At 40.5% G+C, this 17,378-nt stretch overlaps 1 protein-coding gene across 3 annotated transcripts in view; it reads left to right on the plus strand.

Moving 5' to 3' along the window:
- The window catches only part of DAAM2 (dishevelled associated activator of morphogenesis 2), a 183,703-nt gene that overhangs the window by 142,011 nt on the left and 24,314 nt on the right, over positions 1–17,378 (plus strand). For 2 of the 3 annotated variants that reach the window (XM_066316031.1, XM_066316030.1), the window contains exons 15-18: positions 1,994–2,101; positions 4,774–4,806; positions 8,017–8,123; positions 16,895–16,979. In XM_066316031.1, the coding sequence (XP_066172128.1) occupies positions 1,994–2,101; positions 4,774–4,806; positions 8,017–8,123; positions 16,895–16,979 (333 nt within the window). The remainder of the gene's footprint in view (positions 1–1,993; positions 2,102–4,773; positions 4,807–8,016; positions 8,124–16,894; positions 16,980–17,378) is intronic. The other variant, XM_066316032.1, reaches the window with a different exon arrangement.

Genomic DNA, 17,378 nt, shown 5'->3' on the forward strand with positions numbered 1-17,378 from the left:
GAGTAGCTGTCTTGAGTCACATCCAACCTCTACCAAACACAGCATGCAGCTTTTTGGCATCCTTAGGGCTCTATCCCAGTGATGACTCTAAGGACTCCTGTCAAGAAATATTCTACCATTTCAGGGTTTGATTGGACAGTCTGAAAAAGTGAGGCACTCAGAGAACTGCTCTGCTGTTCAAATATATCCCTCAGGATTTATAATTCATGGTTTACAAAGCCAGCCTGGAAATAGAATGAGAATGATCACTCTGTCTGGATGCTTCTGGCTAAGATTGGCAGTGGAGTTCAGGGCTAAGATAAAAAGAAAATTAATTTTGTCTCCTATTGCTTTGGCTGAGATGAGCCTCCCAGACTCGTTTGCCATGTTACAGTCACATGTTCTTCCTGCCACACTGATTGCAAGGGATGATACGATAATATTGGTGAGCCTGTTCAGGGATGGGTGCTGCTCCCATCCAGAGTATGCTCTCACTGTGAATAGCACTGCAGACACCCCTCCTTACCCTCAGGCACTCACAGGCTGCCTCTGGAGAAAGAGTGTTGATTTTCTTCCACAGTGTCTGCCCTGCCAGGAATTTCCTCCAGAACACTTCACACTTTTATTTCCCCCTCATTTTCCTTGCTCCCTGAGCCTTGTGGCTTTGCACATTTCCCTCATTCCTTTTGATGACTCTGAATGGGAAGTAGAGCCTGTTCCTAATTAATTCTGATAATGAAGTGTTAACAGACTTTGCTGTGTAGGTACAAGTCAGATACTTCAGAGCTGGAACCTGTGTGAGGGTTTCATTGCTGTTGCTTGGGGTTCCTGGCTTTCCCTGCATCAGTGTTCTGCTGCCTCTTCATCTCCTGGGAGTTGCTTAGGTCACTTCTTACAATTCTTTTTGTCAATTTTTTTTTATTTTAATCAGCATTTTCATTATTTTTTGCAATTAATAGATATATACTTCCTAAAATAAATGAACTGAAGAATAATGGTGTCAGTGGTGTGAAGAGCACCCAAAGCTTGTCCCACACACCATGCACCTTAAGAGTCAGTAGGAAGGAGAAGGTAGTTTGATCTTTGTGTCCTCTGCCAGAAAGGTTATCTGTCCTGAGAATGTGAGCAGGAGACCCAAGACCTTCACTTAGTTGAGGATGACTGCTGATTACTTAATTCCTGTACCACAGGAGCCTGTTTGTTCTGGGTTTGGTGGACAGCAAGTAAGACTAGAAGTCTATGCCTGTCTCCCTGCATGCTAATTATCTGCCAAACAGCTAGGATTCCTGGCATTCAGGATAATGTATCATCACAGGGGTTGTGAACATTTCCAGTTACTGTGAATGATGGTGTTTCAGGGATCTGGGTTTAGTGTATATCTGTCTTGACAAAGACCTCATGTAGACAAGGGAGTTCATGTAATAGGAAACAATTAGACTTCAAAGACTCAAAAGCTTAAAAGTAAAATAAAATAATAATTTAAACTACTTTCACAGGCAGACATAATTAAAACCACACACCCTTTAGACTTTACAAAAGAACCTGGAAAAATTTGCAAAAGGGAAGATGTGTCTGGGGTTTGTCATGCCTCAGTGCTTTTCCTAAGCTTTTTCCTCCTGATGGTAACACTCCTTTCAGCATGACCACAATTGTGCTAGACAGATGGCCACTCTTGAAAGGAGATATACTATGGGATCATGGATAATGCTCGAGATATGGCCTGCTGGTCTTGGAATGTGCCTTTTCATTAGAGGCTTGCTAAGATGAAAAATACAAAATAGTGTGTTTAAAAACAAGAAACACCAAACGAAATCAATAATAATAATAATTTAAAAAGCCAACAAACACTGTTTTTCTCCTTTGATTCTTGAAACAAAGTGTGTCCTCTAAAATGACAGCAGTAGTACATAGTAATGTGACCAATGATTAGAAGAGAATGATCTATTCAAGTAGGATTGGATGTTCTTAGCTAAATACTTTTGCTGTCTTGTTAAAATATGTCCTTTCCTTTCAGGAGAGAATCCATGGCACGATCTGGAATGACATTGATGATTTAAAGGCATTCAAGGTGCTGGATCTAGAAGATTTTGAAAAGATGTTCTCTGCGTATCAGAGGCACCAGGTAGGAGTGAACTCTCCCATACCTTTTCTGTCTTGAATTTCTGGAGGAGAAGTGAATACATAACAGTGGTCTGATCCCTTGGCCACCTCCTGTCAGGCTACATCACTTGATAATCTGTCACTGTTGAAAAAAATCTGAAGACCAGAAGAATTTGGGACAGACACAGGGGGCAGGGTCTAAACTTCCGATACAGACATACTTCATACTCATGGGCAGCCCTCAGAGACAGCACCTACCAACAGCTAATGCTCTAGTTAACATCAGTGGCCACTGACTTCCAAAAGCTTTGGGGGTTTGCATTTGTATTTGCACATGAAACTTCCTGTTTCTTCCATTCATCCAGAAAAAAAAGGCTGTAGTTCCCTGAGTATTGAGCAAGGTGACCGTATTAGCTGTCTTTCATTTTCTCTATTTTTTCTTAAACAGCCAGCTGCCTAAACTGGCTAGGTGACAGAGATTGTCTGAATTACGGAACAAACAGCATACTTTAAATGTGGCCATTTATTAGAATGTCTTTTTTGCCTCCTCTTTTTCTTGGAAAGCAAGTCACTTTCAATCTGTGTATCTCCACCGAATGAGATTTAGCAGCAGATGGATTGTACTTTCACTCCTTGAACTCCCACAGCTTTCCTTTGCTTTTGGAATATTTTCAATGTTTTGTATGCTGCACAACTGGATCATTACTCTGAAGTTTTAGGAAAAGACCCAGACCCAACTGCCATAAACAACCTTTATGATTATTCCTTACAGTGATCATAACTACTTCATTAACTGACTTAGTACCTTAAAATTATCAATCCAACCCCTTGTCTTTGGATTTTCCATCTGCTCCCTTCTCTCTTTTATTTGTCTATCTGATCCAATAAACATAATGAATAACTCTTCTTATTTACTAGCTCACAGCCACATGGATGAGCTGTGAAGGATGTGGTGTTAACTGTTGCATGATGAGATTTCATTTCTCATTCTGCTTCTGCAAATAGCTGGTGCTGTTTCAGCGGGTCCCACCCTCTTTCTGTAAATCACATTCCTTGAAACAAGATCCTTGTTCACAGAGGGGAAGAAAGGCATGTGAAATTTCAGTGCTGTTAAGAGATTGGATTTAGACCCTGTCCCAAGAGCTTCCATTCCAATGTTTCAGGTGCAAACATTGCAGCTTCCTCACTAGAAATGACCTTGCAAAGCCTTGCTTCCTTTTGTCCCCAAAATCCAAAGCCAAAGCTGTCCTGGTCTCAGTTAGAATCATAATATTTATGGCTATGTTACCAATCACTGGAAAGCAGCCTGAGCTATTCAGCCATAAACTAACCTGACCCTTACCCCTGCCTCCGTGGGTCTCTGAGCAGTACTCTTCTGTCCTCATTAAACACACTTTATGACAGTGGCTCCAGACACTAGAGTAACACTTATGTAAGCTACTTGTATTTTTGTGCAGTTAGACATCTTGCTGCCCTTACAACTTTTGTTGATATTTTTACATTATTCTGTTTTGTGTTTTTTTCCTCCTTAAATATTTTGCTTTTATTACTTTACGTGATACTTTCTTTTTCATCCATACTTGCTCTAGTGTGAACTGGATTCCAATCAACAAGTCCTCATTAATTTTCTTTTTTAAGACCAGGCAACCAAAATTGCTTTTGAATTAAAAATTTATGAGAATTTTTTCAATTCACACTTAGTCTTTTTTCCTCTTTTACTTTGGGAAATATTCTGGTCTGACCAAGTATGTGTTTACTCTGGGTTTGTGACTTTTAAACTTCGTCCAAATGTCTATAAAGAAAAATGTCAATGCAAAGCCCTGCTCTTTTGCATCTGAAATGTTGAATGAGTAGAGATAAAGACATTTCTTTCTTTGCTGTTATTAACACGATCTTCATATTTTTTTCCAGTTTCATTTACATTAAACAATTTTTCTATTTTCTGGATTTTGTGAATGACAGAGGGTCTCTTCTCCTCTCTCAAGCCCAGTGAGTTCTTTTTGGTGGCTATGAAGGAAAGCAAAACTGTCCAGTGTACAGAATGCTGGACCTAGTATTCTTACACTTGTCTTTTGACTTTGCTCTAATCTTACTGTGTAATATTGACCTTTTGATTCAGTATAGCTGGTGTTTTCCTGTAGTACTGAATATGTCAGAAAATAGTTGGAGTCTGTCTTCCAGAAGTGCTGTAAGACCTCTTTGGCAGTTACTGAGTGCTTTCAAAATACTTGGCTACAAGTTGTTAAAGGGTATAATGTGCCATTGAAACAAGTTGTTGTTTGTTATACTTGTTAATACCCACAACAGTGCCTGTGCATCAGGAGAGGAGAACTGACCCTCAAGTTATAACCTTGGCAGTTCTTTCAGTAAGGCTCTGGACTGGATTTGTAAAGGTATTTAAGCATTATCCTAGTTAATATTTAAAGACCTAAAAGATTTATGCTTTGGAGACCAAATTTATTATTTTCATGAAAGACCTAGGACTCCTAGTTCCATGACATCTGCTGATTTAAAATATGCAAAGAAATGCTGAAATACCTTTGAACCGTCTGGGCCAGTATTACTTGCTAAGCATTATATGCTCATAGAAAACACTGTGTGTCTAAATTCAGCTGCCTTGTTAAACTTGGTATCTTTCTCTGTGCTAATTTTGGCATGTTTCTTCTTCATTATTTGCGACTGCTGCCTGCATAGGACCTGCTAACTAACCCCTCCTCCTGTAAGCAGGTGAGTATCATTGTCTGCTTCCTCATCATCTTGCCATGTGTGTGTGAGTGAAGGTGAAGTTCTGGACCATGCCATTCTGGGGTCACAGCTCATGCTACTCTTTCATATGTCCTTGCTTCCTTGATGGGGAAGGTGGTACAAATAATTCTTCTGGCTGTATTATCTCTGTGGTAGGAGGTAGTTCTTGTTCTTTCACTTGCTTATATCTCACTGCTGGCATATGTAGTTCCTTTTTTCTATGATCCCGAGGAACAAAGGCCAGGGAGAAAGAAGAATGTCAGTATGGACTCTTCCTTAACCAAAGTAATACCCTCTCGAGAGGAGAACAAAGGGGGCTCTCAGGGAGCCTTCTCTCCCACTGTTCCCATCTGTGTTTTCTGTCTCCTTTGGACATTACTGAAGTCTTCAGATGCACTTACTAGCCACACACTTTCTGATAAAGAAAATATTTCTTTACATAGAACTGAGGACTTTGACAGAAGGATTTGTGCCATCTGAGGAGCAGAAGAGTTAAAAAGGACAGCTGAAACCCTCAGAAAGTTCAGCAAAATATTAAAATGGTGTTTAGATAGATATATTGGATTATGCATATGTCTTTAAACTGGCTACCTGTCAAGCAAAATTCTTAGCAACGATTTTGGTAAGAGTGATACTATCAGGAAAGGATTGTTCAGATGTGATCATAAGTGTCTCTGGTGGTTTCAGAAGAAAGTAGTTCTCACTATAAAAGCTCAGGGAATTGTATTTGGAAAGCCACATGAGGGAGGCTAACATGGCTGTATATCAAAACAAGTCAATATGGCAGACATAGTTCTCTGAAGTACTGATAATTGTCAGAAGCTGGGGTGCTGCCATGGTACAAGTCTTCAGCTAACCAAAGCCAAATTGTATTTGAAGCAAGGCACCAATGTGATGAACACATTCCACATGTATAGTGATTTCAGCACTGAAATTTTAGCTGAGTTTTGAATTGGGAACTAAAATACCAAATCTGACATACTCTTTGAAGCACATAACATAGTGTTATCCCAGATGAGAAGTCAGTGTAGGATGATGGCCTAACACTTCAGTCATCTTGTCTGTCAGGTTGACTGATGCCACCTTCAACTGTTCTTGCGTTCCAGGCTTGGGCTCTCACAAAAGCTGCCACTTCCCCCTTGCTCCTCTTTCTGCTGTGCCTGAGAAAATACGGATAGTCCATGTGCAATCTGTTTTCCTTCAGCTAAGCTTGGAATCTAGCTTTGGTAAAATCTGAGGCTTCATCTGCTTTTGCTTACACATGGCTCCAAGTAGCTATAAATACCTCTCTCCTCAATATGAGTTGCAGAGGATATATTTTTAGAGTTTAGCCCTTATGACCAAGGAGTGGGCCATGTCTGAATAGTTCAAGTTATTCATCTTTGTTGAACCCTGTGGGTCGGGGAATTGGAAATGGCATGGAGACTATTATATCAATTCCTGCTGGATGGCTTTAAGGAAGGCTGGCTAAACTTCCACCTCACATACATAGCCAAAGGCTGACACTTTTTTTCCCTTGGGATGAGTGCTGGTTGTCACTATGCAGGCATCCTTGTCTGCAAATATTAGCTAGTGAGGAACAGTGAAGCTTTTAACTGAAGAGTACAGACCACCAAGTAGCTTTCTTCCTTTCATATGGAGCTGTCCATCTCCATTATACCCTGTCTTCCCACAAACTGAGAAAACTTAGGAAAATTTTGAAATTTCTGCATGCCAGATTATACTGGGGGAACTCCTCTTGTTGATATTGTTAGTTATTCTCTCAGAAATAATAAACTTACCCAATGCCAATTTTGCCTTTTTTTGGAAATGCTGTTTGATATATTGATTAACATTGCAATTTTCTTTCTTCCAAGCTAGATGCTTTGGGCACATCTTGAAGAATTAACTGAGTGTGTGTCTTTAGCTGCTGCATTGTACCTGCTTTAAAATGCCATTTTCTGTTGGTGGTGGCTCACTGCAGCACTTTTGGAAGTGGCTGCATGACTCCTTTGTATATCCAGGAGCAACACAGATTTGTGGTAGCTGACTGTAACAATAACTGAAATGCCAACTAGCAGTATGAACCTAGAATTTACACTGAACTATCAAATGCTTGGGTGTCAAAATCTCTTTAGAAGTTAGTCATGCTGATGTAAGAAAGCCTTGAGTTGCAGAACCTTGAGTCCTGAGAGTGAATTCTGGGAAGCACCCATTCTATGTGCTTGCCATGATCTGACATGTTTCCCTGAGTATCTGCTATTGACCATTCCCAAGGACAGGATGCTGGGATAGGTGGACCTTTTGATCTGACTCACCATGTTTGCTGTTATATGCTAAAAAAGAAGTCATGTTGCTTATCTGATGGGTGCATTCAAAGCTATATTATACTGGTAAATCTCAGAATCTGGGGGCCTGACAATATGGATGTCACGAAAAGGCATTTTTTAATGGTTCCTGCAGCAGTTAGCTGGGAAAATAAATACTGGATGATCAGGCTGAGATTGCAAATATTTTCTCTCTGTGTGCTATGACAAATTTTCTGGATTAGATTTTCGAGTTCTTTTCAGGTGATGAGTATGGCAGTGAGGTTATACAGACAGCTTTGGAAAAAGGATTTTGGTATGATTAAATGTATTAATTAGTTTTTAAAAGAGAAGATAGTTTAAATGGAGATTTTTACCATTTAGTAAGATACATTTAGTAAGATAAATGCCATTGTGCCCTACTGTTTGCATCTCTCATATAATATGGATTGGTCAGGTCCAGTGGCAGCCATAAGACATAACAGAAGGGGTTTTATTGGTTGTGCTGCAGCCTTTCAAGAATGCTGTGGAACCCCTGGAGGAGGCAAATCCTGCTGAAGGATTTGCTGTGACACCAGTGGGCTTCGTCATAATATGCCTTATTCTCCTATCGTACCCATTTTCTACATTAACATAATGTCATTGTTGGTAGAGTGAGTCCAGTAGGTCAGAATCAGGTCCAGTATTTGGGATCAAAGATGAGCTTATAGGTGTTAATTAATGATTTCTATATTTCTAGTAACATAGGATCTATTCCCATGCTTTCTGCCTTTGTCTCTTTTTCTTGTCGTGTGAGTGGATTTTTCTAGGTTGGGATGGGTTTGTCCATTACACTGAGATAAGTCTGTCAGTCTTGAGTCAGAAACATAATACTGATTGTTTTCCATCCCTTTTGAAATACATACAGAAAGAGATGGGCTCAACAGAAGACCTTTACCTCTCCACACGAAAGGTGAAAGAGCTGTCTGTGATTGATGGCCGGAGGGCCCAGAACTGTGTCATTCTCCTTTCCAAGTAAGTGTGCTAAGCCTTAGCTCACAGAGTGTGCCATGATCAATGCAGAGGCAAGAGGGGATGAAATTAGGCAAATGGATGTGTTTCTTTTCCCAGCTAGACTTGCTGTTAAATACCTGCAGAGCCTCAGCTAAACCTCTCTTATGGTGTCATAAAAGAATGTTTCTCATATGTGTTTCTCACTTAATAAAAATATCCACACACACATTTTGTGTGTAAAACAGGTGGACATCAGCTTCTATCTGAAGACTCATCATCAGAAAGTGATCACTACTCCTTGGTAGATGAAAGCAGCTCTTTGGCAGTGTTTGCACTTCTAAGTAATATGTCCCCATGTTCTATGTCTGTCATTTGTCTCCATTCTGTGTGTTTCTTTCTAAATATTGCTCTGACCATCTCCCTGGAATACAGCAGAGCTGAGTGTAATGTTAATTTTTGACATGTGGTGTGAAGAGTGGTAAACACAGGCATTCATATTCAAGACCCTGAGATGAGTTCAGCTGGTTAGAGCATGGTGCTAATAGCATTAAGGTCATGGTTTAAATCCCTGTATGGGCCACTTACTAAAGAGTTGGACTCAATGATCCTTGTGGGTCACTTCCAAATCAGAATATTCTGTGAAGAATTAAGTCTTCTATTTGTAAATTAGGTTTTTGAAGCCAAGAGTTTCCTTTGTGTATTCCTACAATGACTAATGCATTCAAATCTAGTGACATCAGTGCCCTCTATATTTTTTCATGTCTTTCTACCAACATGAGGGTTTGAGGTCTGTCACTATCGGATTTGTGCAACCACTGATCAAACTGAGAAAGTTGCCTTTTCTACCACAGGAGGAACAGCAAGGCTGGAAACAAAACCTGGTAAAGCTGTGGCAGTACTGAGCAGCAAAGCTGTTTCATTGGGCAGTAGAAAATACAGGTTCATGTGGATGTGATGCTTGTCTGCTCTAGCAAACTAACAGTTAAAGCAAGGTTGAAGCCAGACCACCAGGACTGGAGCAAGTTCTTTCCCTTGCTTAGTGAAACCCGTGGAGGCTCTCATTATGCTAGTTATGTGGCATTAGCCTGCATGTCAGCAGGACCCCCACCATCCAGACCTTCAGTGAGGAAAGGCTTACATTTCTCTCTCTGCAGCAGTTGCCAGCACATGTCTGCTGGTGTTGGCAGCTGGCTGGGGCTGAGGCAGAGGGGATGGGGAGGCATAAGGGCAACAGCATTTTCATGCTATTTGACAGACCTGCTGAATTGTGTCTGGGGTTCAGATTAACTCTGTAAGCAGGTGGAACATTTCCTAGAAGCGGTAACATCATGTGTTCAGTTGGCTGGGTGAGGAGTATCCAGGAAGGTGGTCCATGACTTGGTATGGTGCTAGATATTTATTTGTAAATTTTCTGTCTCCAAAACAAAAGCAATGTGGACAGCAGCGATGCATGTTTTTCAGCATTCACCTCCTCTGCTGTGCAAGTCTGTGCAATCTTACCTGAGAAGAATCCTCTTTATACAGAAAGAGAAAAGGGATAGTTTCTGTGTTTTGTCTTTCTTTTTGCTGCCTCCAGCAGCAAGGTCATTGAAGCATGAACCTTGCACTTCAAGATACGTGGCATGTGTTCACTCCAGGTGTGCCATGAAGTTAGTGCACCTTGAACTGCTAGTCTAGACTCAAACCAGAGGTGAAAAGCTGTGTTTTGTGACTGTCAGCTTCTTCACTAGGAAATATCCTGCTCTTATTAGCAGGTCTAACATGGGGGATAGAGATTTGAAGACTGAAGTGTCCCTTTGGAGCCTGCAAGTTTGCCCTGTGCTCTGTTAACTTTGCTGCTGTGGTATTGGAAACACTACCTGCCAGAGGTATCCCACTGGCTTAGATAATTTAATATTTGTAGCAGATAGTGTTACACCTAGAGTATCAGAGTACAGGTTGGCCCAAGATTGGTATTCCTCCCCAAACTTCCCTTTTAAATGCAACCAGAAAAGCAAAAATCCTTGGGAACTAAAATAGCACCTTTATATTCTTGCCTCTCTTTTTACAGTTTGTCAATATATAGTTCTAATATTAAAGACAGGAATTGGGAGGAATGGCTGGAGACAATGGTTGAAAGGGTTTTATAACCCCTTTGCACGTTTTTTCATTACCCCACATCTTTGTCCTTGAGGCCAGACCCTAAAGGAGAGGCACTCCCAGCCAAATCATCCCTGCTTGTTGCCATGCACTTGCTGCTCCTGCAGCACACCTCACACACGTGCATGGGGGTGTGCACACACATGCAATGACAGGGGATTTAAAACTGGTGACAAACAAAAGGAGTTTGTGCAACCCAGAGCTTCAGCCCCAGATTTCAGGTTGTCACAGTATCTGCCAACAGCTGTTTCCAATTGACTCTTACTGTGCATATATCCCTGTAGTTTATTCCCCCTTTGTTTACACTAAACCGTGGTGTCCTTTAAAGTAAAATAGCTGCATGGGTTGGGTTTTCTTTCCCTCCCCTACTCAAATGTTTTTGTTTTACTAACACTGTGTTAGATGGGGTCAGGCAGAGCTCATATTTCATATGGTCCAACAAGCCAAAACCTAGCAAGAATGAGAAATAGATGTCTCTTTCTTTCTTTTGCAGAGAGACTGCTGCATGGTAGGCTGAAAAGAGATGAAAATTGAATTGCTAGTTGATTTTTGCTCACATCTAACAAATTCATAAACGTTCCTCCCCGATCTCATCTCTATTTCCATAAAAAGATATCTCTTCCAACTACTGGATAGTGGCATCTTTCAGTTTTCCCTCAGAGAAAGGATTAAATTGTCCTTCTTTAATAGAGTCTAATGGATCTAAACCAAAACACTGTTCCATATGCCATCTTCAAAGGCTTAAAAAAGCATAAGATGAGTTTATCTCACAGGACTTCCAGTAGGCCATAGTTCAACCAGGACATGGAACCACGTGCTTGTGGTGAGTTCAGGCACCCACCAGCTTCAAATTTAGTTTTCTTAATGGTGTTTCAAACATACAGTCACACTGGAAATCTGCTATCTCTCATGAATTTCCTGGTGTCTTCAGTTTCCACCAGGCTGGAGCTTTCTTGTTAGACTTGTGTGGTCTGGAAGAGTCATCCCAGATCCCCATGTTTCCCTGCTTTCACCTGGCAGCCAGAAATTTTTCTGACCTCTCTCACCACTATGGCTTCTCCCTGCCTGCATTACTTAAGTAATGGATAATATTTTTGCTGCTTTCTTCTTGTAGTGCCATTTCTTTAAAAAAGAATTCTTGCAGAACATGCCCAAGATGTGTATTGTTTACTGTCTTGCTCGGTGAAATGCTTTGGAGAGATTCAGTTCTTTGAGACATCTTGCTTGAAAGAAGGCTGCATGTGTACTTACGGACAGTATTTTGCATGAATTCCAGCAAAATAATTATGTCAGTGTTCTTCTGAATAATGTGATATGTTTGTTATTCCTGTGGCTCAATGAGTCAGCAGTAACCTTCTCAAGAGGCTGGAAACAGTAGGAATGCTAGCAAAATGTCATAAAACCAGTAGTAGCAGAAGGCAGAATCTGACTACACAATGATAGTTTTAAATGTGAATGTGACACTAGACAGGTACTAGCAGGCAGGTTAACCAAATGTTTGTGGCTTTGTCAATTCAAACATCAGTAAGGGAGAAATAAAAATGCTTGAGCAGAATTTCCAATGAGAATATGAAAGACATAAAGTATTTTTCTCCCATCACTGTACCTCCTCAGTGCTTTTAAACTCTTTCAGTTGACACATTAAAGGGACAAGCTATTCAGCCAATGTCAGTCTCCGTGCACTGCCCCAGTCCCTGTGTGCCTTTCTGCCATGTAACAATTCAGTGTTCACCCTTGTTTTAAGGTAAATTTGAAGCAGTATGATATTCTGGGGTACAGATCATATCTTGATACAGAAACAGCTGATTGGACTCAGCATTCCTGTTCCTCAGTGTGCTGTATTGAAAAACATTGGGCAATAACCAGTGCCTGCTGGGTTCCTGGAGAGATTTTTTTGATTTAAATAAAGGTCCACAATAAATGGCTTTACCTGTTATGCTCAATATGATACTCCAAGGCAAACTGAACGTGTTAGTCAGTGCCATCCTGATCACAGCTAGGAACCTGAAGGTAGAGTTTTGATAAAAGATGAACCACTGATGAATCAATAGCTCATGGTAATTTGGGGATTCCCATATTTGGTCGTGCTTTACACCTCTTGGCTCAGAAAGATAGTCATCACCAGATTCTTCTTGGAAGGTAATTGAGATTATTTGAATGCAAAGTTCCTTTGTTACTCATGAGCTTTTGCTGAAGGAGAACAAGAAAAGAAAAGCCTGTTTCTTTCTGTACTTGCCAGAATACTTTCACAGTGACGATCTAAAAAGGCACTGGTGGATTTTTTTTTTCCAAAAATGTTGATATAATGGTGTAAGATGTAACCTGGTAAAATGTCCCAGCTGTTGTCCCACAAAGGTTAAAGCATTGCTGTTTCACTGATGAGATGAGTGGGCAACTGACATAAGAGGATGTGGAAAGAGTGGCTGCATCTTTGTCTTCTGGCTGAATGTGCAGTTAGACCAGCCTGACTCCTGAATGCTGCTTCTGAGAGGTCTTTATGGGGTAGTGACAATCAGTATTCCCAAAATGTAGATCTGGGAAAACCTGCAGCTTGGGAGTTGTACAGAACCTTAGGAGAGCTCAGGAGTTAGAGAAGGCTTGTGTCTCAGTCACAAAGTTCAGGAATGAAGTAACTAGTAGCCTGTGTGAAATGACATGTGGAGATGGAGAATTCTGCAGTCAATACAAGCTAAGATTTGGGTGAGCTGTACAAACTGGCCTTAGGATGCAGCTAAGTATCAATCATCAGTGCCTGTCACTGTCACAGTTACTTCTGTTGGCATTTGTTGGGAGCACCATAGTTCAGTAGGAGATATAAAATGTCCTTGATGCATGATAATCAGTCCTCTTCTTCAAGGTAAAAGGAACAGTGGGTCTGTGATCCCTGTGGTATTGGAGCTTAACATAGCTGCAACAAAACTCCATTCCTCTGTTAGGGAGAAAGTATGCTTCCTTCTCAAAAGCTAAGAAAGATTCAAGGAACAAATCTATGAAGTAACTCACTTTTTCCTTGGAGGGGGAGATGGTTAATGAGTGACAAGCATTTTGCTTTGATTCATGGGAGGGAGAAATGGAGGGGGGAGGTTACTGTGAGTTAAATCAATGGGTATATTTAAGAAGAAAAAATGAGCGGGCACTGGATGTCTGTAAGGGAAGTTGATGTAAAACTGCAACATGTCTCCCAGGCATGTTCCGAGTCAGGCTGCTGGCGTTCTCCAAGAGGACGAAACAATAAACCACTTGATGTCTGCAAGTGAAGCTGGTGTTAAATCAGTTGAGGTGTCCTGGGGAGATTAGTGATGAATTACTCTGCAGAGTCAATAGAGATTATTTATGACGCCAGAGGGGATAGAGGGAGGCAGGCTAAAGTACCATATCAGAAGTTATTTGGTACTTGTTGAGCTTTAACATTGCTTGAAGATGACTCAAGCAGTTTGACTTCCATACACTGCCACCAGATGTACGGGTGAGGGAAGAATGAGGGAGTATTCTCAATAAAGATCCTTTTCCTTCCTCATCTGACCAATGTAAGGCTCCTGTTGAACAAAAACAGGCAGTATCTGTGCTATGAATGAATGTGCTGCAGCTGAGGAAAGGGGCACTGTATTTTCTTCTGGTCGCATTTACTTCCTGTGTCGTGATCCCAGGATACATGATTTCAAGATGTCTAAGGCAGAGGGAATACAACTTGAATTGTATGCTGTTCCAAATTGAGTTACCTCCAGAAGTTGGAGGAAGAGTGCCTGGATCTGCAAAGCTTGTAAGAAAGTCATTGAAGCTTTCCAATAGATACCAAAATGTAGTTTCCATAGTGTAAATTTTTGGGCTATAATTCCACTTTAATTTTGCTGTCTCTCTCATATGAGTTTTAGGCTCTGGGGGATGCCTCTTTTCAGTTTTAAATGGAAAGATTTTACGCATCTGCTTTAGGTTCTTCTTTAATCAGTTCACCTGTTTCTGTTTAAAAGCAGCACATCTGTTTTACATTACTGCTGGCCATCTTTAAGATCTGCTGCATGGCTGGGCATGAGTTTTGAAAATACAAGAAGAATCACTTGATTAACAATTCTTTGGCCAGTTATTCAGACAGTTTTTAAGTGGGAAGATCTGTGTTTTGTGTCATTGTTGCTTTTGAAAGGCGTCCTGTCCCAGAAGAAGAACAAGCCCATTTTGGAAGAGTAAGATTATTCTGCTGTATATCCTTCTGTACTAGTAATGAGGTTGGTAGTAATCTAGGATGCACACCTGCAGGCACTATGACCCGGTTTAGTCCTGTAAATGACCAAGTTAAACTGCTTCTCGGCAGGGGACTGGCAAGTTTTCTGCTTTTCTTTACTCTGGGCTAAACCATTCAAACCAGATGTTTTCCTGCTGGTGGCTGGCGGGGCACAGAATCGTCCAAGAAATCAAAGTGTTTGTATAACTCTCTGTCCTTGGAGCTCTCAATTATTTTTGAGCAGAAGATGTTTTCAAGTTTATTTAGTGCTGATAAATTGCAGCAGAGGAGCTTGGAATCCTTGAGCTTCTGGACAGAACAGCAAGATCAGTGGTAGTATATGCAACACCATTGTGTTGATGTACCTCAAACTTGTTTATTTGGTCCCGTTTACTGCATCCCCAAACACACACAGAAGTACTTCCACTGTGTAATGGGTGGTCAGTGAGTAATTGCTTGAGTTATTTGCATGGAAAGGACATGAAACGCACCCTCATTCTTTTTAAATTCTGTGAAAGTAGCAACAACCCCCCTCCAACCTGTGTTAATGGGTTGCTTCATTTCATTCCCTCTCAAAGACTGTGTGCCTGTGTTACAAGTTAAGTCTAATCTGCAGACTGCAGATTCTGGAAAACACAAAGGTGCTCTCTAAATAATCAACAAAATGTAGCTATTTAAAAACTTCAGGCACCAAGTTGTTTGGACGTGTGTGTTTGTGTCTCCTAGGGACCAGGCCCACAGCCACCAGTTTCAGCCCTTCTCTGGCCGCAGTGTTTGATCAGTTTAGGGTCATGTAGCCACAGACTTTACAATTCACTAGTTAAGCCAGAAGTAACCCTTCCATTTTCTGATTTTCTGATTTTTTTCTGATTGAGACTGTAGAGCTTTATGCAGAACCTCATGTACTGAAGTTTGGTTTTTTGATCCAGAGTCAAACTAATGACCTGAATAAAAAGTTTCTACCTTTATAACTGTAAAACTATTAATCCTTATATCTCATCTGAGCATGGCCCAATTATGAAGCTTTTCTGGAAATTCAGTACTTTACCTTGCTTAGCTGGTATCAGTTTTCCCTCCTTGTGGAAAGGTGACATGATGACCAACTTGGAACACAATAAGAGCAATTAGTTCAGAGATGTAATACTTAAAAGGTTTCAAATGTCTGTTGATTCATATTTTAGTTTCTAGCTGTTGGTTATATTGGGCAATATTAAAATATTTAAAGTTTCTTAGATTTAGTAATATTTCCTGTCTGTAAAAAATAAAGCTTTTTCTTTTGCTTTTACCAAGTTCCAAGAATATTCTATCCAGATGCCAATGGCAATGTGAAATTTCAACATGGAACTTCCAAGCACTGAAGACTAAAACATTTTGCCTCATGCATCAGCCTGTCTCTTATTTATGTTTCCGTTTTCTCTTTCTACTGTTAATTATATTGAGAGTAAAGTCCATGAAGACTGTACACTTCACTCTTCAAATATTTGTTTTTACACTCTACTGTTTCAGTCCCAAAACTGAGATTTTCTTGTGGATAGCTTTTCATTTATGGTTCACTTTAATATTCCCTACTCTTCTGGAAAGACTGAGTATTGTGAGTTGGGGTTGGTACATTTCTTTGTTGACATCTGCTCTGAGAACCACCAAGTTCATTTCAGGTATCCATCAAGCAACATCTTGATAATCACAAATCTTAACTCCTCCTAATTTGCCCTGGATTTTGAGTGGAGACCTTGAGACTTTTCTTTATTGATTTCTGTGTTCAGTTGTAGCTGATGACTCCTACTCATTGTGCACAGATTGACAGGAGGAGGTGGTAAGGTGGTAGTCTTAGTACCTCAGATAACATTAAAAAGCTCTTGTGTTCAGAGCTTGTTTCACATTGGATATGAAACATGGATATGTAGATGCTGTCTGTTCCTTTGTCATCTGTCATTGCTGACAGAGTGGACTTACCTAGCACAAGCAGTTCTCTTGCAAGAAAACCCTTGCTCAGTAAGGGAGTTTTCAGCCCCATTATTTCTACTCTGGGAGATGCTTTAATATTCACAAGTCAGGGTGAGTCACATGAGCTTGGAGTCAGAAGTCACGTGGACATGAAGGGTTTTCCTGTAGCAAAAGAACTTAATGAAGGAGGTATCCGATATGGGGGAACTTGGAAGCACTTTTGATACATGAGGACTTGACTGTTATTAATCACCATCTAATTTTTGATGTGCGTTTGATTAGCTGAAGAGAATAAAAATATATTATCCATAAAACCCTTGTATTTCGAACTGATTTGTTCTTCTTACTGAATATTCTAGAATAGCAATTTCACAGCAGAGCTACTGTGGTTGTTTCATGCCTGTTTAGTGCAGTGTTTCAGACTTCCTACTTTTTGAATTGTCAGAATCACTTAAACTTTGCACTAATGGTACAGTGTTGATACTTTTGAAAGGTTAAAGCTGTCTAATGAAGAAATCAGACAAGCAATCTTGAAGATGGATGAACAAGAAGACCTAGCGAAAGATATGCTCGAGCAGGTGAGAAAGATTAAAGTCCGATATAACTTACTTTTAGGTCCTTCTCTGCCTTTTCTCAAGTGGATGTATGTACTGGCACTGCTGGTTTTTCTCCAGATCAGAACTTGGCCCTGTCATGTCAGTGGAGCTGCACATGAGAGCATGAGAAAAGTAATTTCCCCAGTGTTGTCAGGTATACCTCTGTTATGCAACTGTTTCTGTTCTAGTGCAAAATCTGTATGGTTACAGGTGGTATGAAGTTTCTTCCATAATGTTCCTCATCTCTACTTCTTCCTGCTGATTTGTTGTTGTTGTTGTTGTTGTTGTTGTTGCTGTTGTTGCTGTTGTTTTCCTTTTCTCTTTTCTTTTTCTTCATCTTCCTTCTTTACCTGCCTTTTCTATCAGGAAGTGATGGGAACC

The sequence above is a fragment of the Sylvia atricapilla genome, chromosome 3, assembly GCF_009819655.1.
Source record: "Sylvia atricapilla isolate bSylAtr1 chromosome 3, bSylAtr1.pri, whole genome shotgun sequence".
Taxonomy (NCBI): Eukaryota; Metazoa; Chordata; class Aves; order Passeriformes; family Sylviidae; genus Sylvia; species Sylvia atricapilla.